Here is a 24,356-nt window from a genome sequence, read left to right on the forward strand (position 1 = left end):
GCGCTCAAGGCATAACTCAGATTTTTATGTATGTCAGCCTAAGTTAACTGACTCGCCTCTAGCAGCTGACACGGTAAGCTACAATTCTTCCTTAAAAAAAGTAGTTTTGCACACACGTTCCATCATTTTAGCTCCCCCCCTTTTTTTAAACCCACACTTTCAGTGCGTTAATTTATGCTGCAGCATTAAACCTGTACAAAAATCTTTGAGGACGCTTACTTAAATTACTCCTCCATTAAGTCAATTAAAATACTGCAATTTAGCCTAAACCAACAGGGAGCTCCACAGAAGAATTCAGGCTGTTTTAACTAAAGCAGCACGATCCGCTGGCGAGCACCAGGCTGCGGTAGAAGGTGGCTGCCGGACCTACCCCCTCGTCCTGTACCTGCCAGAACAGAAGTGCTAACGAAAACCTCCACCTTTTCCCCACCCAAAGCAATGGGACTGCCAGAGCTCATTTAGCCATGCAAATGGAACTTAACCTTCACTGGAAAAACATAGAGAAAAGCTTCATCATAGGACGAGTGCAGTGACAGCAAGGCCCTTTCAGCCGCTGCCCGCTCAATTCCCAATCTCTGGTTAAAACAAAACAGATCTGTTTTTTAAAGTCGAGCTTACATTAAGTTCTTCACTGCTAATAGTTTCTAAAAACTGGATCCTGTTTGGCTGATGAATGCTAACAGTACACTAACCGCAGTAAGACCACCTTTCTCCTTTACTTTCCTCCCAAATGTTAAGTGTAACTAGAATCATGAAACAATCTCTACGCTTAGATTTCCATGTGTAACTGAAGTATGCAAGTTTTCTGTTGTCACATTTTAGAGGCATGCTAACATATACTTCAAACAGTTATTCTTGGAAATAAGCACAACGTCATCAAATGAATTTCATTCAATTCATTCCTCCTCCCACATCTGAGGAAAATTCTGTTGCATAATTACACACTGTCACCTGCAGTAAAAAAAAAAACCAAACAACAGACTTGCCATCTATGCTGAGAAATACAATTTATTTAAATAATCTCTGATCTGGGTCTTCTTGTACAAAGACAAATTCTTCAAGAGGGATTTGATGATTTGTTGGCCAACAGCTTCTCTCACATGTGTAAACTATAACAGTTCCAAATTCCACTGACAGATCTAAAAACAAAGCAATAAAGGTATGTAACGTAAAGGTATGAAAAATGACATGATCAGGCGCTATTGCTTATTGCTATACTTCAATCTTTGCCAATTCAGAAAATATTTTTCATATTCAGTCTCCTACGTACATAGCATTTTCTAATTTTAAAGATTTTAAAGCAAGCTGATTCAGAATTTTCAAAGAGCTTCTCAAGTGTCTGCAATCTTATCTGACAATATTTACTATTTTCCAAGGCCTTATTTAAGAGGCAATAAAGACAAATTACTCCCAAGGTCATGGAATTATCTATATTGCTGTTATTAAAGTTCACTAGCGAGCAAATGAAGTTGCAATCAGAAGAGCCTCCATAAACCAGAGTTATACCTTTTGCTTAGTGAAATCTGTAATGGAAACAAGAGTGGATTCTATGTAAGATGATCCCTGTAGTTAAGCACATCAGTGCGTGTGGTTAGCAAGAGCCAATCCAAATTGCAGATCATTAAACTTTACCAAGACAGTGACTGTTTCTAGTATTCATTCAGCTAAGTCAAAAGTGAACACCTGAATCACTCTGGAGCATGCTGACCAGCGCTGGCATGAGTTGAAATTCAAATATTCTGTTGCTTCCACAGTTACTGCAGGCTGGAATACCTTTGTTAATGTTGGCTGGAGGAGACGTTATGAATAAAGGCTGGCCACCCCAAGAGTATCTAAGGGAAGAAAGGAAAGAAGTAATTGTTTTTTAAATCTAAATTTCATACGAAAACTTGTATGTTGGCAACAGTGTTCAGGACTTTCTGAAACCTCTGAACTTGCTTGAAGTAAAAAACATTGTTATGAGCCAGAATCGTTGCCTAAGCTTCAGATGAGCCATTAAACAAAGAATAAAGATGGGGAGGGGGAAATACTTGGAAGGCCAACACTTGGAAAGTCTTAAGAAAAGAGCTGTATCTAAAGGAGACAAATGCTTTGAACTGACACCTCCAAAATATGCTGTATCTGACTCATTTAACCAAGCAAACTACACTTTCCTGAAAAATGGAATCCTAACCAGTGGCAGTTAAAAGATATTCAACATAGAATAGGCCTCGAAACCACTGTAGTTATGCCACAGAAGTGATGTTTTATTTATAAGAGCTATCATAGCTCCACAACTAACAGGAAACCAAGATCAAGGACAGTTTCCACTGAAGGCCAAGCAGGGGATTCTGTGCTGTGCTGAAAGCTCAACGGAGATCCGGCAGCGCAAGAGAAACGGGGGTCTACCAGGCATACTCGCAGTACCCAGGAAGGGGAAAGGGAGGGCTACATCAAGATTATAACTAGTGACAGTCATAGGGATCACCAGAGGCGATGTTTTAGAAGAACGGAAAATTCAAAGAGCGAAATACTGCAAAGTGGTAGATCCAGTGAAAAAAAGTTGTCTGAAAATGTTACTTGCACTCTGCACTAGTACATTTTCTGTATAATTTTTGATAGATAATTAATGGAAGTTTCTAATGTTTCTTATCTGTGTAAGCAGTCCCTCAGACTTTACCTCCTCATCAAAAAGGTACCAGTTAGTTCCACCTGGTTCTGGAAACCTGATTAAAAAAAGGTCCTGTCACTACACTGAGACAGCTTGACCAGACAGGTTGCATTGGACTCTCTGGAACAAAGACATTAAAAACTAACACTTGGTACGACCCATGAAAACCGCGTGTATTATCTGGTACTATGAATAATTTATGACTTTAATTCTTTGTTATGCTTTCATTCAGAATTAACTCCTCTTTTGGAAAAGTAGCTGCTCTGAGGTGAAATCTGCCTCTGTTCTAGGAAAAGCAACAGATTTACAAGAACTGAAGACTGCAGGGTCCTGAGGGGGAATCACAATAAACTGCAGAAGAACTCAGGCTTTAAAACAAGTAATTTCTTCAGTAACATCTCAAGGACTGAGACATAAGCAATTACAATAAGGTTACAACATTTCAAAGGAGCAGATAGCCTTTGAAATCTATCACAACAGCATACCACTGTGTATTATACTCCCACCTTAAAACTCTGTCTTGGAAACCTCTATGCCTGGATTTCAGCAAGTCTTCAAAGACAGTCTGGGTCTGTTCTCATCAGGACTTAGGTTGAAGAAAGTCTCCCATAGCCAGATCCGCCGTCTCTGATCCTGCTTTGCTTCTCATCTACTTATACTTTGTACAAAAAAGCCTAACCAGGGACTTTAGTCTGACTACACAGGCACGGTAACAGACCTCTTGGCGTTTGTTTTTTTTTTTTGATTAAGAAACAAAAATATACATCTATTTCCAATGAAACAGTTTATTTTGATGTACTAACAATCCATGTCTATACTCTGTATCTCCCTGTTACAACCAGATGATCAACATACCTTAGAATCTGTTCAGGACATGCAGATATTCTTTTCATAAATTTATGGAATGTGTGGTCCCTGCTTTTGACTTCACTCTTCTCATATTTTTCATTATCACCTTCACCTGCAAAACTATAAGAAAACAAGAAAAGAAACAAAATTTCCAATAAGGTTTTCAGTATGATATGCATGCTTTAAATAAGCAATGGTTACTATACGTTCACATTAAATTATACTAAGTACACTGAAAAAAACTATACATTAGATGAAGAGGCAATTCCTGTTAGAGGTTGCAAGTGAACATTTTGCTTCTAACTAAAAGTGTTTCAAACTACCACGTGAGATTCAAATCCACCAGATACCTGCTTATTCCTTAAAAAAAATCATTCCTTTAGTAACTTCTCAGTTTTTCTAGTTTTTAAATAACGATGTTGTCTTTTTAAATTGAGTTAAGTGTAATTAAAGTTCTATGATTCTATAAAGGTCAACAAAACTCAACAGGAATACCACTACTAAAAAGCATTCTGTGCGGATTCTGCAACTGACAGTAGCTTTAGTTATCAAAAAATCAATGTTGTCCACAATTCAGGAAAAGTCACTGTACATGTTAATATAATCAAAAGAGAAATGGTCTGGATGTAAGTGCTCACTGTGATCACCTAAGTCAATACTGAAAATATTTTCAGTAACTACGTTCAAAAATTGTTTTTCAGACAAGCTTTACAAAAACCTTTGGGAATCTTACCATCATCCCAGTCTCTAGTCAAAATCCCTAAGTAATTAAACTCTTAAAAATGCAACTGGAATATAAGAAAAACTTTAGCCTTGTAAAGAAAAAAAAAGTCAAATGTCACAATATAAACTCACGCCATTTAATGCAAGATATTGTTTAAACCACACGATGTTTTAGTTGTTGCTAAGTAGTGCTTACATTAGTCAAGGACTTTTCAGCTTCTCATGCTCTACCAACTGACGAGGCTGGAGATGCACCAGAAGCTGGGAGGGGGCACAGCCAGGACAGCTGACCCAGACTGGCCCAAGGGCTGTTCCATACCATACGACATCATGCTCAGTATAGAAACTGAGGGGAGTTGGCCGAGGGGCAGTGATCGCTGCTCAGGGATGGGCTGGGCATCAGTCAGCGGGTGGTGAGCAATTGCATCATGTGCCACTTGTTTTGCACGTTCTTTTATCATTAATATTATTATCATTATCATTATTTCCTCCTCTTTGCTGTCCTATTAAACTATCCTTATCTCAACCCACACTTGATTCTCTCCCCCATCCCACCGGGGGGGTGGGGCGGAGAGCGAGCGAGCGAGCAGCTGTATGGTACTTAGCTGCCGATTGGGGTTAAACCACAAGGACCCAGTTACGAACAAAAAACATTCAGATTTAGTGCGATTTATATTATCAGTCAGCACACAGGAAACTACATAATCCCTTCAGTTTCAGCATGAAATCCACACCTATTCTCACCTTTCTGACATCAACTGTTCCAAATCAACACCCTCTCTCTGCTGATACTCCTTCAATAGCTTATCTGCATGATCTGTATCAAGGAAACCAATGTAGTCTTCCTCATCCACAACACTAATGTAAAAGGGCTGGAACACAGGAGCTGAACTAGACGTTGCCATTACCATTCCCTCACTGACTGGAGGATGTGTATTCAGGAAACCTGACCCATCCGTAGCTTCAGACAAGCGAAGCTGTTGGAACTGGGATGCACACTCCACCTCTCTGGACAAGGAGCTGCTCATCCTTTCATTTAGGCCAAGCAGCTGAAGGGAGGCACATGCAGGAGATTCTGCTCCATCACAGGCTCCCCAGTCATCTGCTTCATCACACCAATCCCTTGCAGAAAAGTTTGATTCTTGTTTCTGAGAAAAGAAAAGGAACATTGTCAATATCAGCCACCCTAATATACTTAAAATACAGTTTCATAATAGATAAGAAAACTAAAACCTTAACCAAATGCTTAGTGTTATTTTGCCTGTTTTCCTCACAGTGGTAGTTACCAGCATACCCACGTTTACTTTTCACAGCAGCACAGTTATGGCAAAAAACATCTCACACTGGAGAAACGGAACAAGAATTCATCGGCTTTTTGAACGGCCTTTGTACATCATGTTGCCATACCCTGGCTGCTGGCACGACCACTGACAGCTAGTTTGGGTACCTTTATCTGAAGCACAGTTACTGCACCACAGGTAAGCTCAAAGGGCAGAATATGGAGGAAAATAATAGTAATAACAACAACAATGACAGTAATGCCATTATTTTATCAGAGTATAAGATCATTTACCACAGGCCAAAATTTCACATTGCAAATGCACCAGCTGAATACACACTCTGCCTGTCATCACTAGTTTGATAGCCATCCTCCTCTTTCAATCTTCTTAAGTCAACATGCAGTTTTTCTTCGCAAGTAAAAATACCAGAAGTATATTAACAATAATTGAGTCAGAGGAATTAAAACTGATGATAAAATTTTAAAAATCTATTTAAATTAGAAAATAAAGAGAACATCTCAAAGATCCAAACCTAAACAGTATAGCCCCATCATTTAAAGTTGAAAAATAATGTTTTGGTAACTCAAGTAATTAAAGTATTAAGCCTCAGTTTTGAGCATACAGTTGGACTGCAATCTCCACTTTAAAACAAGCTTATCATAGATCACAAACACGCAGTTAATCTTCTAGTAAATAACACGTAGTACTCACAGTGTCAAAAATTCCACGACCACGACTTCTCCACATGACCACATACATGACTCAAAACCAGCACATAGCACAGCTTCCCAAGAAAGGTGACGGTTACTTAAACGAGTACATACACATGCGAAACTCATCCAGCTCAACTGCATTTTTATTTTAAAGCCTCCTGGGCACTGCACCTCACGCAGCACGCTGAACGAAGGGCAGAGCCCAGGAAGGCCGTTTGCCAGTTGTACCTGCTTCGCGCTGTAATCTTGTGCTTTCTCTTCTCGTGTCGGCACATACTGGGAGCGCAGCACCTGCCAGCTTCAACGCACCGTGTAAAAAAAGAAAAAAAAGACTCGTGAGGCACAGAAGGCTTGGCCCGAGGTGGCATTTAGTGGCCGCAGCCGAGCGGGGGGCGCGCAGGCCTGCCGCCGGCCCAGGCCCCGCCGACCCCAGGCCCCTCGTCCCCACCAGCCCAAGCCCCCCCGACCCCAGGCCCTGCCGGCCCAGGCCCCCCCGGCCCCAGGCCCCCCCGGCCCCCATCCTCACCTCCCCGGCGCCCCCCAGCAGCCGCTGCCGGCGCAGGCGAAGACGTTGGCGAGGCGGTGGGCGGGGGACCCCTCCAGCGGGCAGTACACCTGCACCAGGTGCGCCAGCGCCCCGCCGCACACCCCACAGCAGGGGCAGCGCGGCCGCACCGAGGGCACCCAGTCCTGAAAGACGAACAGCACCGGCACCGCTGGGGACGCTCCCGGGGCGGCGAGGAGCCCCCTCGGGGCGGGGCCGGGCCGGGCCGGGCCGGGCCGGGCCGGGCCCCCCCCCCGCCCCCCCCCCCCCCCCCCCCCCCCCCCCCCCCGGTCCCGGCCCTACCGCGGAGCCGCCCAGCTTGTTGGTGGCCCAGGCGGGGGCCTGCCCGCCCCCCCGGCACGGCCCCGCCATGGCGGCGTCGCGGAGCCCCAGCAGCACGGGCGGCCCGGCCGCCATCGCCGCGCAGCGTCGCCCCGCCCGCCTCGCTACGGCGGCCGCCGGCGGACAGGCGCCGCCGGACCGCTCGCCTGCGCGCATGCCCGCGGGGCTGGCGGGCCGGGAGCGCGCTCCCGCCGGTCCCCGTCCGGCGGCGGCCCCGCTGCGCAGCCCGCGGCCGCGGAGCCCCTCGCCCGCCGCCGTGGCGGGGCCGCCCGCCGAACCAGGTCCCGTGCGGCCTGAGCGGCCCCGCTTACGGCCGTTAACAACGTCGAGGACGCGGTCTCGGTCTGGTGTCGGGGCGAGCCGGTGCGAACTTACCCCTGCGGGCAGAGCTGGCCCAGCGCTTCGCCCCTGCTCGGCCGAGTGAAATTCCCCGCCTGCAGCCGCCGTGGAAGGGCGAGGGGAGCGCTGTCGGCGGGCCGAGGGCGGCAGTCCCCGCCGTGGCACCCCGGCCTCCCGTGGGGCTGCGGCCCAGAACCGCTTCCAGATACAGAAGATCCTGGAAGAGCAGGAGCCCAGTGCTCTGCAAGAATACTAAAATCTCTTGTTTTTACCTTAACAGTGCTCAAGTACAGATGATGAGTAAACAAATTACTTAGCAAACCCAGATACCTGCCAAGAAGGGCTTTCCAAGTGCAAAGCCAATGTCATCTGCATGATCTGCTTTTACAAAGTTTGATTTTGAACGCTTAGTTGAACTTGGGTGATGCTGAAATCCAGTACACTGGATTGTCTAATAGACAAGTAAGTAATCAAAACCCAGAGCTGGTGCTTCAGTGTTACTTGCTAAAGCTCCACTTGGAAGTAAGAGGTTTGCAGAAGCTCAAAGGGGAATTGCATTGGTACCTGCTCAGGTACTACCAGCCAGCAATGCCTGCTGGTTTCCATATGTGAGTTATTATTACTTATTGTGAGTTTTCACAGAATGATCACGGCTCACGGCTCCGTTCCCTTCTGGGATGGGTTGTTCTCAGGTATGTGTGACATCTCCTGGAGCTTGGGAACCAGCCTCGGGGACCCCGAACGGATGGACCCTCGGCAGAGCCTGAACTGCAGCGTAATGCCCCCTTGCATCTGGCACTTAGTTCAAGGAGATCACGGTACATGGGGGAATTCTGCTGCAGTGTCTGTCCAAGAAAGTGAAGGGGGAAACAAAGCAGGGACTAGTGCAGGTCTGAGGTACCAACCCTCACTAAATAAAAGTCAATTAGCACACTAAAATTGCCTCTTACTGTCAAAGACTCTGGGCTCTTTAATGCTTGAATGCTAGATTTTTGTCCAGTCCTTTTGCAAAAGGAGGATATTTCAGCACCTGCAGAGTAAAAAGAATGTTTTCTGTGAGCTCCTATGCTCCTGAATAGTTAATACATCAACATATAAATGAAAGGCATTATATGCGTCTTACAGTTGGATGTAGAAATCCAAATTCACAGTTTGTTATTCCTATTATGTCCGGGGCTGCACTGATCCTTTTTTCAGCTAGTAGCAACGATGGGTTTTTAGGGAAAAATATACCATCCACAACTGCATCAATAAAGAGAGAATGCTGGAGAAAAAAGTACCCCTTTGTTATTCACGTATTGGTTTTGCTTGGAAAGATAATTCAGCTTTCTTCGTATTGGCCTAAAGAAATCACCCAAGTGACCTATTTTTAGTTATAATATATAATGTCAAAGGTAACTAAGTTTCAGGCCTTGTTCTGAGTTTCTCTTACATAATTTTAGTACCGCACAAGAATTTATTACTGAACACTCAAGACAGAGAGTGTCTTGTTAACCAATTTCTAACTCCAGCTTCTTAGGGTTGGATGAATAACAGGGTCAAAATAAGCTTACGTGGTAAGATTGCAAAAGAACTGACAAGCCAGCACAGTGATATGGAAAAACTGGTTATGGTAACAGATAAAACAGCTACTAACAAAAGGACGGTATTGCAAAAAGAGGGGCTTTCTCAATGACTGTCCTTACTGGAAAGGTTGCTGTATTACTTCCTCCAATATGCAGCCCTTCCTTCTCGCACACTGTATTAAAAAATCAGCCAGCTGCTAGGAAGTGCCCTGCTGATGGCACAAAGAACTGCACAGAGCCGGCCAGTTCCATTTTTGCAATTTTAACTCTCCTGTCCGGTATTCGTGAGCATGCCTGGTTCATAGCCATTCCCAGGGGAAAAAAAAAATTAGTTGTTTACATTCCTGTGTTGACTGCACTTCTACCCTGAAATGCCTAAGACCAGACCACAAGGCAGGCAGGGAATGTTCCTGTTCAGATTCTTCAGGTGCAGTGTTATTGTTCAAGTGCACTGTTGTGAAGTCCTGCAAAAGCCGAGCAAGTGTCATACAAAGGTTTTGCTTCAAGTTACCTTAGTCTTAGAGAAGGATTTATTCTGTTTTATAAAACAAAGTACCCCACTAGCTACCGTTTTTAGAGTGATATTTACAATCATCTCTTTTGCTGTTTTTTCTCTTAAGCACTGAACCACGGCAGCTGAATCAGGTTTTTCACAGCCAGTGTAGTTGCAATTCTCTGCAATCAGTGTAACAAAAGACTGCCAATTTTCTTACATTACCTATGCTACTTACTCCTCGGTAGGCAGTGCTTTCTTCAGCAACTGAGACACAGGGAACAGTCATCAGCTACACTGTGCTGGGAACGCTCAGTGATTTTGCAGAACTCCCAGTTCCTTCCGTCACAGAAGACCAGAATCATGTTTCACATAAAAGCTGTGACATAAGTAAGTTACAGCAGCATGCACAATACTGAATACTTGCAAGTTTGAACAAAGCAGTATCATAAATGGGTGTGCAAATGGATTTTTTTCACAGGGAGCATCAATGTGTGGAAAGCTACAATGTTAAAAGGTCAATAATAACCTTGAATACCATTAAAATACTAAAATGCGGAACAATATGCGTTTTAAAATTACTTACTTTAGCTTGTTTTTCAGGACGGCCAGTTATCAGAGTTCTGTCTACAACCTCGCTCTCTTTGAGATAGCCCTATGGAACAAACCCTTTGCCAGAGGAAAGATGACCTGAGAAGCAGCAATGGCACATGACAAACATACTTGGTAAGCGACTTAGAAAGGCAATTCTAGAAATTATGTATAATTAATAATTTTTTTAAAAAGATTAAGTGTTCTGTTGACAGAATGTGAAGAACAGAACAACAGCAGCAGTTCTTGCTGAATAGTATCAACTAAATATACTGCTAAGAATTTCTTCAAATATAGGTGCACAGTGCATACATTTGTATTTAATGTATATATACTGTTACCTTGAGTTGAACTGGGTATCTATACCAAGTGACCATTAATATTAAAGACAGAAAATAAAATGCAGTTTGGAGCATAATGTAGGAATCTGCTACTTAAAGGTAACCTATACGTTGTGGCCCCAGTATTATTCCTTTCTCAACTGTTTGAAAGCATACCATTCCTTATATTTGGGGTTTTAAAGTAGAGAGATGGACAGAACGCTGCTTCTCACACAGTCAGAAACTACTTTGGTATCATACGTGCCTAATAAAATAACGGGCCTCATTTTTCCACGGAGGTTATACCTATGATTTTGCATTCACAAATGCATAGGATTTTTTCTGTCTTGTTTAAGATAATGATTTTTGTGAACCTACAAGGACAGAAACACTAATTCAACAAACAAACCAATAATGGACTTAAAGGCTACCTCAGATCAAAACAGGGGAAGGAATAAAATGCCCAGTGTGCCCCATATGTTGTATTAAGAAATATGTGACAGAACCAGCAGTATGGTTGAACACTGCTGCTACAGTTAGCTGCTACTTAACGATGGCTTTTTGCAAGTAATGGTAACAACTAGTGTTTTTTGCAAGTTATGGAAAAAACGCACAAAAGGGGATAGCCAGGCAGAGGCTCAGTATAGATCACACTGCTCGAGGTCCACCAATGTGTAAAAGTGAGCCCAAGTGAACCCGGAGGTGAGGAGGAAGAAGAAGGCATCCTCAAGAAATCAACACCTGCAGGCAGGAACTTGGGCTGCCAGCGTGTCACTGTGACAGCCCCTCCTGGGAAGAGCAGCCACAGACTGTGGGACGCTGCGGGAGATGAGAGGGGGAGCTGAACACCGGTTAAGGGGGTAGTTAGCGCTAATTTATTACTGTTTGTTTTTTGTTATGAGTAGAGTTCTTCTAGATTCTTGGATGCTTACATTGTGTATTCCTTTGTGCCTGTCAAGCATATCTTGCTTGTCATGTAACTTTGCAAAATAGCCACTCCACTGCTTGCGTGCCCTGACGCATGCCAGATATGCCAAAAATGTGGTCATAGCTGCTAGTGCCCTTGAAAGGAGGAAGACTGGGCGTGCATGCTTTTCACATCAGCAGGTCTTCCCTTTGTGGGCCCATGGACAATGCTGAGCTAACAACATGCAGTGAACATCATCATACTCTGCTCTTCCCTCTGTCTCAGTGGGGGTGTGTCCTGCCAGCAATGCTTCCTTCCCTCCAGCCAGCGAATTGTGAATTCTTTGCCAGGAAGGGTTGAAGAACAGCTAATCACACCACAGAATAGTCTGTGAAAACCCTAGAGCCTTGAGACTCTGGTCCTGCAAAGAAAGCTGGAAAATTCATATCTGAAACACTTTAGGTTGAAGAAAGAAACTGGGCACATTTCTGGCTTCTTGGGTCTGATTTAACCTCTTGGAATTAGCCTATAAAGAAAAGGAAGTTCCAAAAAATCAAAAGCAACATTTATTTATAACAGCTTACAAAACAAGAAAACAGGTAGAGATTTTCTGTCCTCATTTGTGAGATGTCAAGCCCATCTCATAGATGTTTTCTGATGGATGCTCTGCTCCCTACAAGCTATTTCAAATTAAAGTAGAAAGAGGCTGTAAGAATGACAACCGACCATTCTCTTCTGAAAGAAGAAGGGAATAAGCATATAAAATATTCTGACACTTATGATGTATTCTGTATAGATAATTTCCTACAGATTTCAATATATTTGCCAATTTCTCCCTCATTCCCCTTCTCACAGGATCATTATTAAGTTTTGATATCCACTGAGTAGATACCATGGTATTTTTGAGCCTGAAAGACTGTGGGTTTTTCTGCTTGCTTCATTAAATAATGATTTTTAGTCCCACAAACATTCCAAATTTCCCTTGATTCTTTCCTTTCACTGTGATCATGACAACAGATTACATAATAGTGAGTTAGAAGGTGATTATTAAACTCTGCATCCCGACAAACTAATTTTGTTTGACTTTACCTCAGGTTTTAAAAGCAAACTATACCCTCCACAACTCTTATAAATCTGTGTGTTCTCTCCTTTCATTCATCATTTGTTTTGTGAGCTGTATCCAAAACTCCATTTTGCGTTCTTTCAGTTTCTTTGCTGCCTTTTGCATTAGGTCTATTTCCAGGTATCTTTCATCCAGATCATACTGAGGCCAGTGGACCAAGCCTTCTCCGTTGGGATTTCTGGAAATAATGTAATGAAAAGTTATCTTGCCATTTGCCTATCATCAGTTGTGCTCTGACTGCTCAGGCTTAGACAATGTCAGAAAACTAACACGAGCTCAGATTATGTAATTCTAGTACCTGAATAGTTGGGTGTTTTTTAATCAAAATGCTCATCAGTGGAATAGCAAACATTAGTAACTGCCATTAGTTTTGGATCTAAAACTCCACTGCAGATGGAGTAATAGCTCTTGGATTTTTTTTTTTTGTCTGCAGGTTCATTTAAAAGGTTTTTCTTGCAGTCATTTAGAATAGAAATAATTTGCTTCAATATTTAATCTTAAATTCTATCTTAAAAAATTTGTAGGAACCACCATATAAGCATTGCTATTATGTTTCAGGCAACACAGACGAAACTTGAGCTGTAATTAGCATTATGATTCTCACCCATTTCTAGCAAAGTTAGTCCAATATCTCATAACAGTTCTGCTAAGTTTATTTTCTTCTTCTGTAGCATGCCCTGCAAAGTGAGAGATGAAATGGCAACATTAAAAACTAAATAATCAAAAAAGTAGCAGCTATATGAATTCCAATAGACTGTAATCAGTTCTACTTGTTACTCTGAGCTATGGGAGCAGAGCTGTAGAAGAGAACTGTAGATGAATGATTTAATGAGAGGTAACTACTACTAAAGACAAAAAATGCTTATGTTGATTTCAATGTTGCTAAGAGAGAAAGTCTATTCTAAAAGCCCTCCAGTAAGTAAAATAAATAATAATGATGTTTTAAAAGGAATACTTTAGTAAGCATGGATACATCACCGGCTAAAAATGGCTTTCCAAAGACAAAGGCAATCTCATCTGTATGATCTGCTTTTACAAACTCTGGTACAACACCTGTCGCTGAACTTGGTCGATGTTGAAATTCATAAAAATAGACTGGGTTGCCAGCATCTAGTAGAAAATATACAGAAGAGTGTTAGTCTGAGAGCTGAAAATACCTGCCACCAAAGATGATAAACTTTCATTATAAGCTATTTTGATAAAATGAAAACTCAACCAGTTCTTTGGATAATGGAGTGTGATGGAGTGTTTATGTGTCCATAAACACACCCCAGGATGAAATTCTACATTTCTTCTAATAGATGCTGAATTAGAGACTCACCTCGATGGTATCTAGCCACTTCAATGGCTGAAAGAACAAACAAAGGGTCTCCTATTGCATCAAGAAGGCCATCTCGCACCTGAACACGGTTTTCTGCATTCCCTATGTATTCATTGTATACTCGATCAACAGCTTCAGGAGTAACACCCTGAAATGAACAAAAAAGTACTTCTTATAATGATGATGACTATCATCATTAACAGCACTAATTGAGCGTGCCATCTGCCTGTCCCTGGCTAAACCTCAAACATTACCTTCTTTCAGAGAAAATCCTCAACTGTGCCAGAGCGTGGCTCAGAGCTCAGAATCGGGAGTTACACAGCTATCGGATATAGATGTTCTCAGGGAGAAGAGGTTTGCAAGATCTAAAGATCACACATCTTTAGAGGAACATCAGTCAGTGATGCTGATAAATAGATACGGTAGTCTGTTCTCCCTTCTGTGGAAATAACCCTCATAAGAGAAAAGAAATCCTGTTGGATTTCATACAGTTCATTTATTGTTGTACATGGCCATATTTTACTCCCTTTCAGAACAAGCCTGGGCTTTGCCTTTCCAAGTTCATGATAGATGTCTGTGATGCTGAATGATCCATTGCAAGTACTGGCCATGTTTATAAAGTCCTTAATTCTTACCTATTAATCTGCATTTTTCTACATGTAGTAGTTTCAGGAGAGCAGAAAGGAACCAGAAGGCTAAGAGGTTTGTAAATTACAGGGAAGCAAAATCTCAAGATACCTAAACATCGGTCTCTCAGTGCCATGTTAAACATCTCAGGTTATCCTTTCTAGTCTCCAGCTACTGCTTCAGAATGGTGTGTTCTATAGGTTTTGTGTCATACCTGCTGGTACCATGCGTGCCTTGGATAACCTAGGGTATCTAAAATGTCACAAGAGATCTGTGTTTAGGTACCTGAATCACTCCTGGATTTCCACAGAACTCCTTTTAAAAAAGAGGGGCACTTAGGATAAAAATTTAAAGTGTATTTTCAGTCGCTAGTGGCAACAGGAATACACCATGTCTGCTGCCCATTACTGCCCCATGGTAGGAAGCTGACAAACAGAACAAAGTTTGCCTCTCAAATATACCCCTCCAGGAGTACAAATACAGAACCAGACCAGTGAAGAAGCAGCACTGGGTTATTCTGAAAATGATCTCTTACCTTAAGTAATGATGTTAAGGAGCTCTGCAAAACTTGACGTGCAACATCTTCATCCAGACCATCTGTGTAAGCAGGAAATTTCATCATCTGCATGACACAGAATCATATTTATTAGAAAATCTTGTATTAACAAAATGATATATAAATAATGATATTATAAGTCTCCTACCATAGGAAGTACCCATCCAAATTCACAGTTATTTACTCCTATTATATATGGAACTGGATTGATCATTTTTTCAGATAGTAATTGCCTGGGACTCTTTGGAAAAAATACACCGTCTGCAGATGCACTGATGAACAAAGAAGACTGGAGGGGAAAAAAAAAAAAAAAAGCAAGCTTCATTAATACACAAATTTTCCTTCTAGAAAAAAATTTCAGATTTTTACTGTAGTTCAAAGCAAAACAAATTAAGTGCCAAGTGAAAATATAAGAAGTAATAGTATTCAAGCCATCTCTAAATTTTCTCTGACAGATTTTCTGTACTAGGCAGACGATTCTGTGAAGGTTAGCATTATGTTTTTAATGTTTGTGAAACATAGGTGATGATGTCCAATTTACATGTCTTCTTAGTTAGTTCAATCCTATTATGGATGTGTGGAGCAGTAGTGGAAAAATTACTGTTTTGAAACTGCAAAGAACATGGAAGCCAGCGCTGTTATAAGAAATTTTAAGTAGGATATAAAATAGTATATTAATTAATTTTCAGGTTCGAGAGGGGGAACTGTGACATTTAATACACTCTTTTCCTTCCCCTGGTAGAGCATGACAGCAAAACACAAGTAGCTCAAAGTCCATGCAGAATGAAAGGGAAGTAACCTGTTCACATTTTTCAGGTGAGGTATAGCATAGCTGCAATGTCGTCAAATCCTGAAAAGTTCAAGAAAGTCAGACGTTATGTTCACTTCAAGTTTTCCTAATATTACAACACACAAATAGCATACTCTGTTATGATAAAATTCGAAACGTCATTTAAATGCAAGAAGTATAATGTCACCTACCATTTTTAGTGTTACCTGTACTATCTCTTCTTCTGTTTTTTCTCTTAAGCATTCAACTATTGCAGCTGAACTGGATTTTTCACAGCCAGAGGCAGCAGCAATTACCTGCAATCAATAAAAACAAACACTCACTTTTTCATATACTTCCCATATGCTCTATGTGGCACCGGGCCTGAGAGTCCAGCAGGGGGGAGTCTGAACTTCTGCACAAGGATCATTGAAGCCAGACCTGTTCCAGCTGCAGAGGTAGAGAATAGAAAGCCCTCATAACCCTTCGCACTGGGCTGAGCAGAAGGACAAAATATACTCCTTAAAAATATTTTGATACAGAAATAGACCAAGATAGTCATTCTGGTAAGTAACATGCTGGGCTGAGAAGGCAGGATGACATAAAGGAGTTAGAGTGATGCACAATCAGAATACAACTATGTAGATAGTAACAAAGAGCACATTATACCATTCTTGATGTGGGGGTCGGTCTCTTCTCCCAAGTAACAAGTGATAGGACAAGAGGAAATGGCCTGAAGTTACACCAGAGGAGGTTTAGGTTGGATATTAGGAAAAATTTCTTCACTGAAAGGGTACTCAGGCACTGGAAGAGGCTGCCCAGGGAAGTGGTTGAGTCCTCATCGCTGGAGGTATTTACAAGACGTGTAGATGTGGTGCTTAGGGACATGGTTTAGTGGTGGGGTTGGCAGTGCTAGGTTAATGGTTGGGCTTGATGATCTTAAAGGTCTCTTCCAACCTAAACGATTCTATGATTGATGATGCCTTTTTGGGTGGAGTAAGAGCTGTCATTAGAGACAGAGCTCATTATAATGTTGCCTCTTATATCCCAGATTATCAAATTTAGGTTCCTGGAAGTTGTTTCTTGTAGTTGAAAAAAAACTGGGTTGAAGTCAGCTCTTCTTTTGAAATATAAACAAATTGAATGAAGTGTTGTTTATTTGCACACAACAGGCATCAAACAGGAGGGAAAGAGAAGAGTATTCAGAATCTGGTGTCATTTTCCAGCCAAAAATTATAGCTCAACTTTTCTTGAAGACAATACATGTTATAGTATTCCTTCACATGTCACACTTCTTCCCTGCCCTCTCTCTTCCATTTCTTAGTCTTTTGATTTCACTCAGACATATGTGGATATTTGGGTATTTGAAAAGCAAAGCATCATTAAACATGTTTTATTTGCACACAGAAATACTGTCTTTAGTGACTGTGGTTGTAGTTTTACAGGAAAAAAAATCTGTTTCTACATTTTGGAATAAACAGTTTAAGATATGCAAAACTATCTGGAAAAATAATTAAAATTACTACAAAATACCCACTTTTGCTTCCTCCTCAGGCTGGTCAGTGAACAAAACCCTGACTGCAGTACCACTCTCTGAAATGGCCTTATGGAACAAGCCCTTCGCCAGGGGAGATAAGACCTGTAAAAAAGCAAGAACAAGCATTACAAGAATGACAAACATTATGTTCTGACCACTGACTTAGAATTTCAATATCAGGAATTGCCATTTAAAACGTTTTGAAAACAAATGTCATAAGACTTATTCTGTAGCCTCTGATCATAGCTCAGCTATGCAAAGGGCTTTGGCAGCACCATCAGGGATAAGCAGTTCATGCCCGCCTTCTCCCCTCCCCTAGCGCCTTCCTTCCAAGACTTCATGGAACTACACTGCAAGCCAGATATGGATCAAATATAACTGTGCCCAAGACAGTCTGGCTATGCTGCAGAAGGGGAATAAAGAACTATTGGCTAGAGGGCAGGAGCTTAGGAAACAGGAATTTTTATCACATCTGTCACTGAACCCTGGTTTCACTGTGTGATCTGTACCAAATTGTCAGAGACTGGAGAAAAGCCACCTCTTAGCCAATGTGCTCAGTGTTGATGTAAAAATTTTACGTCATCACTGGGTCACAAAATGCATGCCTAGTTCAGCTATCACAACTATTCGCCTCAGTTACTTTACACAAGTGACTGTCAAAGCAAACAGGTAATGGACAATTCATCCTCTTAAAGGACTTTTCTTACAAGGATAAATTTTGGGGTTTTTGGCACTGCAAAAAAAAAAAAACAAAACCAGAATATAATTTAGTAGATGAGGAATAACATTTTGGGTCTGAACTACAAGATTTGGGTATGAAAAGAACATTTTCATCAACCAGAAGCCGTATTGATACCACATTGTATTACAGACCAAGGTGATGTGTCATTTACTACAAAACCATCCCTTTTCTCTCACTGATTTTTCATGCAGATACTAAAAATTAATGTGGAAGGTGTTTTTTTTTCGTCTGAGTAATAAAAATTCAATATTACTGTGAACTTACAAGAGCAGAAACGCTGATTCCTCCTGCAGATTCTCCAGCGATAGTGACGGATCCTGGATCTCCTCCAAAAGCTATGATATTTTCCTGAATCCACTGAAGAGCTGCTACTTGATCCAGATACCCCCAGTTACCTCGGGCATGCTTATCACCAGTGCTGCAGAGAAAGAACAGATTTGTTTAAATGCTCAATGCAAGAAAAAAGGCAGAGAAAAATACTATCTGTGGTATAAGAAATCAGCTGCCATTCTCTACACAGAGCTTCTCTACACAACTGAAAAATAAATGGCTTAAAGCATTGAGATTACAGTAGTGCAATCAAACAAGAACAGACTTGGAAGCTGACTTGTGACGTGTAAATTGTTCCCAACTGTTGCATATGTAATTAAGAAATGTATAGTTTCTTTGCATAAGCAAGTTTTCTGCATGTCTTTTCACAAGGCTTTGCACACATAATTTTGGAAATCACTTAGCAAAAACTGAGATAAAATATCTTACCTAAAATATCCAACAATACCTAATCTGTACTGAATTGTTACAACCACCACATTGTCAAAGGCTGCTAATGCTGAACCATCATATGATGAAGCTGCTCCAAAAACTAATCCACCTCCATGGATCCATACAAAGACCTGGAAAGACAAAAACCAGAAACAACCCAGCACAGGTAAGAGCTCTCAGTGATAAAAACTAGATATAAACCAAAATATAATATTTTGTGCTGTTTCACTCCTGACTCTTTCAGATTACATTTGACAAACGGTAGAAGTCTTTCGAATATGAGGCCTGCAGTCTTGCAAAATAGCATTGATTTTATTAAATACTTACATTCTATCAGTGCCCCATGACTTTTCACAGATTATGTAGAGGAAATCAAACATTACCTAGCTAAAATGTCAATAAAATTTTATTTGTAAAATAGGATTTTGTGTATCTTTTACACCTCAGCAAATATTTACTGGGGCAAAGCATGTAACTTGATCACCATCACAAAACTGCACCTGTAAGTCTGCATATAGTACAGGTTGTAGGTTTGCTGTAAAATAATTTTGCTAGAGATTTTATAATGATTTTGCTTACAGGCAGCTTCTCCTGTTTTTCTGTAGATACGGGTGTATACACATTTAGGTATAAGCAATCTTCAGACACTTGGAGAAGAACTTTTTCTTTTCTATTGGTAATAACATCTGAAAAAACCTGTCCTTGTACTTTATCCTGTAGACACCTGAATAAATGAAAAAATAACAAGCAACAGAAATAATTAAAACCTCAAAGCTACAAAGTGTAGCTTTTTTGTACTTCCGCAATAAAGTGCAAACCTGAAACCAATCTCCAGTACATTTCTAGATTGTTGGCAACAGAAAACATAAAATTTTTTTTCACTTTCAATATATTTTCTTCCTTTGACCTGGCATTAAGGAGATCCATAAAAAGAAGGCACAGTCTGCAGCAGTACACAGTGCCATAATTTTGCATGTTACAAATTATTACAGAAATATACCTGCAAATACATATGGCTATAAATTACTTCAATGAAAATGCAAATTAATTATTTTACACTTTCAATGGCTTTTTATATTGTAATGGTAGGTATTAGGCTTGAGGCACTAAACAAGAGCAGTAGTACAAATGGAGTAAGACATTTACAATATAGACTAAAATTGGTCTGCATTTCTTAGGTGTCCTATTGAGCATGTGACTCATTCTTCTTTTTTTTTCTTCCAATATTTTACTCCAACATTTCCTCAGCTTGTTTCTGCTCCAAAGCTACAGAGTTTATAAACATTCCTAAGTAATGGCCAAATGCTCCCAAAACAGAACATTATTGGCAAAGTGCTGGTACATATTCATCACTGATGCCCGTTAGATAAGAGTTTTTAATAAAAAGAGCAGCTTATAAAGATGTCTTTAGAAACGCATTCATTGTAACAGTTGCAGGTGGTAATGAGATGGCACCAAGGAATTTATCTTTGTGGCTTTTGATTGCCCTGTACATCACTGTCCTGGAATTGCATATAATGTAAAATTATTGAAAAGATCAATGGTTTGGGGTTTTGTCATTGTCTTACATTGGTGGGTAGGAAGTGGCATCTCTGACACCTTTCCATGGCTCAGGTGGCTGGGGTTCAGAAAACCTCAGTGGTCCAACGGGAGGCTTAGCAAAAGGAAGTCCCAAAAAGACATTTACACTCCTCTCAGCTGCATCCACTTTGAATTGGTACCCTCGGACTTTCCCATATTTGGTCACCACTTCTGGTTGCTCTGCTTTTTGTCCTGAGGGATGAGAGGACAAAATCACATAATTGGTCTATTTGTAAGTAATTGCCAGATTTCTAAGAGCTTTAGCTACTTAAATATACACCTTTTGTTTGCTTAAACAATTAACTTTCATACATAAGGCTTCAACAAACTCTAATCAGTATAGCTGACATTATTTCGGCCTTCATTCTGATTGGTTTGTATGTATAATCTCCCCCAGAAATATCATATGTATTGTCTTACTATCCACACACACATTAGTAATTGTGTATACATCTTAATCCTTTTTGATCCAGGTTGTTAGTTAAAAGTCCAGTAGATTGCTCTCATTAAGAAAAGGCATTTCCTTTTTAAGAAAAGATCTGTGAATACACAAAATACATTCCAGACCCTTGATAGTATGTACAGCCAAAAGGAAAAGCTTCTAACATACCTGAAAATAGTCTGGCATATACAACTACTGTTATCATTTAGGTAAGATAAATTTTAAGATCGGTGCGAAAGTTCTCAATATCAAATTACAGATGCGGTACAGTGGTCTGCCTCAGCAGACAAGATTCTGGAACAGGAATTTGATTTCTCTATTTGCAAAAAAGGCAAATAAGACAAATGACTGAAAACAGATCACGACAAGAAATTAAGAATTATTTGCTATTCAGACTTAATTTCTATGCAGCCAGGTTGGGTGCCCAGCTACTCTGATAAAGCTGGGGTTCCCCTAGGTGACCAAGCTGCACATGTGCTCTATTTCCTTACAGAAGGCAATAGGTAAAAACCCTTCTGAAGCTTACCAGTAGCTGCAAGCACTGTCACCCCGATGGCGAGAATCAAGGACAGCAGCCATGTGTCCTTTCCAGTTGCCATTTTGCAGGCTAGTCACATATTTACCTCCTCAGCGCGTTGCCTTATATACTCTGTTAAGTATAACTCTTACGCAAGGCAAACACTGATAGGGAAGAGCAGTGCTGAAGCCGTGCGCCGGCCGAACCCTGGGCTACGGGGGCAGCTGCCCTGCCTGCAAACCACTCCTCCGTGGGGAGTGCGCGGAACCGGGACAGCTCCTGCCTCGCGAGCTTCATGCTGGCTCCCTAGTGCTCCTTATAAATCTTATGCATAAAACCCCAGGCATCAACTATGCGCTTTAAAAAATGCTTTGAAAACAGTCTTCCTTTGCACCAGGAGTTTCCTCCTGCTGCTGTAACACACCATCTTTCACAATGAAGTCAGGGTTTTCTCACAGTACGCCGTGAAGACACCAGGAAGGGAACTCCACTTTATCACATCCGTTTACTTCATTTTGGTATTAATATCTCAGTGTAAGGAACACACAATACAGCCACAAAGAGCAAAATCCAAAACAGTACTCCTGAAAAATGTGCTTTTGCTGAAGGAAAAGTTGAGGGATTTTTATTCTCACACAAGGACATTTTTGAACAAAAACAATACTAGAAAAATCTTAGCTTTTCCTGCAGGGTGGATACTCCCCCTGTCACTCAGTCTGTGATGATGTCACTCAGTTCAGGGATGTTTGTTTGGTATCTCACAGAATACTCACAGAATACATGAGTTTTGCAACACTGAAGAGATGATTTCTCAACTTTTGCGGTGTGGGAATAATATTAAAGAATTTGGGTGGTAACGATACACTTAATGCCTCTGAAAAATCAGGAGGGTTTATGGACTTCAGCATGAACTCACATCTATCATTGGAGCATGATATGAAAAAGAGGGAAGAGTGAGCCGAATAGAAAGGAAAGAGATTTTCTGCCCACATTAACTAGGAGGTTGTGTTAGATTTACGTGAACTTTGGGCTCTGCCTTTTTTTTTTTGGCAAGGCTCAGTAGCTCTTGCCCCAGAAAGGCTGTTTTGCAATTTTATATCGCAAGAATTCTCCGTTGTCAGAGACGGCATTCATATAGATCAATTTACTGCTTGCACCTTTGTTTTCATCTAAGTGGGCCATAAAGACCCACAGTCATTAAATTAGTTCAGCACATATATTATGCACCTAGTAGTCCTGTGTACTATGGCTGTGCTTGTGTACTTTACTCCAAATCTTCCTAAGTATATCTGCACAAGTGTGATTTACAGCCCTTGTAGGTAAATCCCGGTCAACTTTAAACTGGGCCGCTTAGAGAGCAAACTGTTGGCAGGTAGCTTCAGATGCACATGTTCAGTGCATGCTGTATACCTTAAGCATTTACTCTGTTGATCAGGAGACTCCTGCCCTCTGTACTGAGCTCTGTGCTGCAGCAGCCACACTGTTAACAATGCCCATGCTATGCTAGGGTGCGTATCAGCTGGTTTTGAGTGTATGGTTAGTGCATTGGTTAGTATACATTGGCGAACGGAATAACACCATAAATTTGAGCTTCTAAGAAAAAAATGTGGACAATAATTTAATTGCAGAATTAAGCTAAGAAGGTAGAAAGCGATCTTCTACCTTTATCTGTGTGATACAGGCTTCCTAGAAGCCAAGGGCAGAAGTACTGTGTAGCAGTAAACTCTGCACTCCTGTTTGCCTGCTTGAATACTGTTGCAGTCTCTCATTGTCTCCACTTACCTTGGTCTGCTTTGGTTCCTGGCATGGGAAAGCTGTTTCCATGTGAGGTGGAACTACAAGAATCCCTGCTTGTGACTGGGCTTCCATCCTGATGGGCACGCGTGCCTCAACTCACTGGTGACCCGCAAACTACAAGAAGAGTCCTTTGCTACAAAGCCAAATGCTGTGTACTCTGCTTGCTGCTCTTTCCTTTTGCTGTAACAAACTTTATTTATCTCCATAAACAATTTATTTTCTATCTCCTGACCTTTGTCCTTTCCCACTTGCTTTCCCTTTATTTTTCCCCTTCATTTACTATTCTATTTTCCGAGCCTTACTCTTCAATCTTTGTTCTACTCACTACTTCTCTTTCAAGTACCCATTCTGCAAAATGTCTCAGCCCATTTCCCATCCACAGTCCCGGAGAAGCAGCCATTCTGAAAACATTACCAGTGCAAACTGTTTTCTGCAAACTCTGACAATCTTACTTACAATAAGATAATAAACAAATGGGATTTTAGATCCCTGCAGCCTTGCCTGTAGATACTTTGTATGGATCTACAAGCATGACCTATATACTCTGCGAACGTGGAAACTCTTACTCTAGTGACATAGACTAAACTTGTTGAATCTGGAGACAGTGCTACATCCCTGGCAAGTGGAATTCTTGAATCCTGTTTGGAATTTAATTTTAAGAGAGAACATTTTGCAGCTTACCCTCAATCAGCGAATAATGTACAAGTCAGGGATCAATCAAAAAAATCCTGCCATCTGATGATATTTGCCTCTTTAATAAACAGCTCCCTTTCTTGATTGCAATAGCTGAAAAATAGAGACAAATATCACATCTATAGGCCCATAATTGCATAAGAGCTCACAATTACATGTTGCCTCAAGTATGTATGGTAGATATGTTTAGAAGTCTAGATTTAAAACAGGGTCAGTTTGTTTTTTCACTCAGCCCCTGGTGAGTATTCAATGAAGCTGGAGCGTATAAAACTTAGAGCTAGAGTCTATGAAGCTAGTGCTCAGGCAGCTTTAACATGTGGTAACGTATCTTTAGCATGCGGTAATCTCACATCAGGATGTCTCTGGGATGGGACAGAGTATCAGAGCACTCACCCCTAAGTAGGTAGGAGTAAAATCTTTTGACATTTTCCACTGTGATTTATTTTTAGCACTGTGGCTGTGCATAAGAAGTCAGCTCCACTGCACTTCTCTGCGTACACTTACAACATAAGCATATATTCTGTCCATATACATACAACGCTGCCCATTTATCTCCTTTTAAAGGGCGTAGTA

At 41.2% G+C, this 24,356-nt stretch overlaps 2 protein-coding genes across 7 annotated transcripts; both read right to left on the minus strand.

Moving 5' to 3' along the window:
* Window positions 1-990: 990 nt before the first annotated feature.
* PDCD2L (programmed cell death 2 like) lies at window positions 991-11,751 on the minus strand. Of its 2 annotated transcripts, XM_087738523.1 has the most exons (10): window positions 10,085-11,751; window positions 9,724-9,877; window positions 8,391-8,470; window positions 7,477-7,692; window positions 6,742-6,905; window positions 6,444-6,513; window positions 4,967-5,370; window positions 3,506-3,619; window positions 1,684-1,832; window positions 991-1,139 (listed from the first exon to the last, which is right to left on the minus strand). In XM_087738523.1, the coding sequence occupies exons 2-10, from the start codon at window positions 9,785-9,787 to the stop codon at window positions 1,009-1,011; spliced, it is 1,392 nt and encodes a 463-aa protein (XP_087594649.1). In that variant the 5' UTR covers window positions 9,788-9,877; window positions 10,085-11,751; the 3' UTR covers window positions 991-1,008. The 2 variants fall into 2 exon arrangements, with proteins under 2 accessions (XP_087594649.1, XP_087594650.1); XM_087738524.1 differs by lacking the exons at window positions 7,477-7,692; window positions 8,391-8,470; window positions 9,724-9,877; window positions 10,085-11,751 and adding an exon at window positions 7,063-7,234.
* Window positions 11,752-11,866: 115 nt separating this feature from the next.
* LOC104013262 (fatty acyl-CoA hydrolase precursor, medium chain) lies at window positions 11,867-23,876 on the minus strand. 5 transcript variants are annotated; one of them, XM_087738515.1, is made up of 14 exons: window positions 23,772-23,876; window positions 20,322-20,526; window positions 19,333-19,477; window positions 18,751-18,884; window positions 18,256-18,409; window positions 17,250-17,351; window positions 15,925-16,029; window positions 15,743-15,793; window positions 15,092-15,232; window positions 14,923-15,009; window positions 13,761-13,908; window positions 13,418-13,549; window positions 13,044-13,116; window positions 11,867-12,617 (listed from the first exon to the last, which is right to left on the minus strand). In XM_087738515.1, coding segments are annotated over exons 2-14 (1,449 nt in total). In that variant the 5' UTR covers window positions 20,324-20,526; window positions 23,772-23,876; the 3' UTR covers window positions 11,867-12,442. The 5 variants fall into 5 exon arrangements, with proteins under 5 accessions (XP_087594641.1, XP_087594638.1, XP_009464020.1 ...); XM_087738512.1 differs by lacking the exon at window positions 23,772-23,876 and adding an exon at window positions 21,303-21,458 and having other exon boundaries at window positions 15,940-16,029; XM_009465745.2 differs by lacking the exon at window positions 23,772-23,876 and adding an exon at window positions 21,303-21,458.
* Window positions 23,877-24,356: the final 480 nt, after the last annotated feature.

The sequence above is a fragment of the Nipponia nippon genome, unplaced genomic scaffold (genome assembly GCF_047370975.1).
Source record: "Nipponia nippon isolate SJK-2023a ecotype South Korea unplaced genomic scaffold, ASM4737097v1 scaffold_7, whole genome shotgun sequence".
NCBI classification, from domain to species: Eukaryota; Metazoa; Chordata; class Aves; order Pelecaniformes; family Threskiornithidae; genus Nipponia; species Nipponia nippon.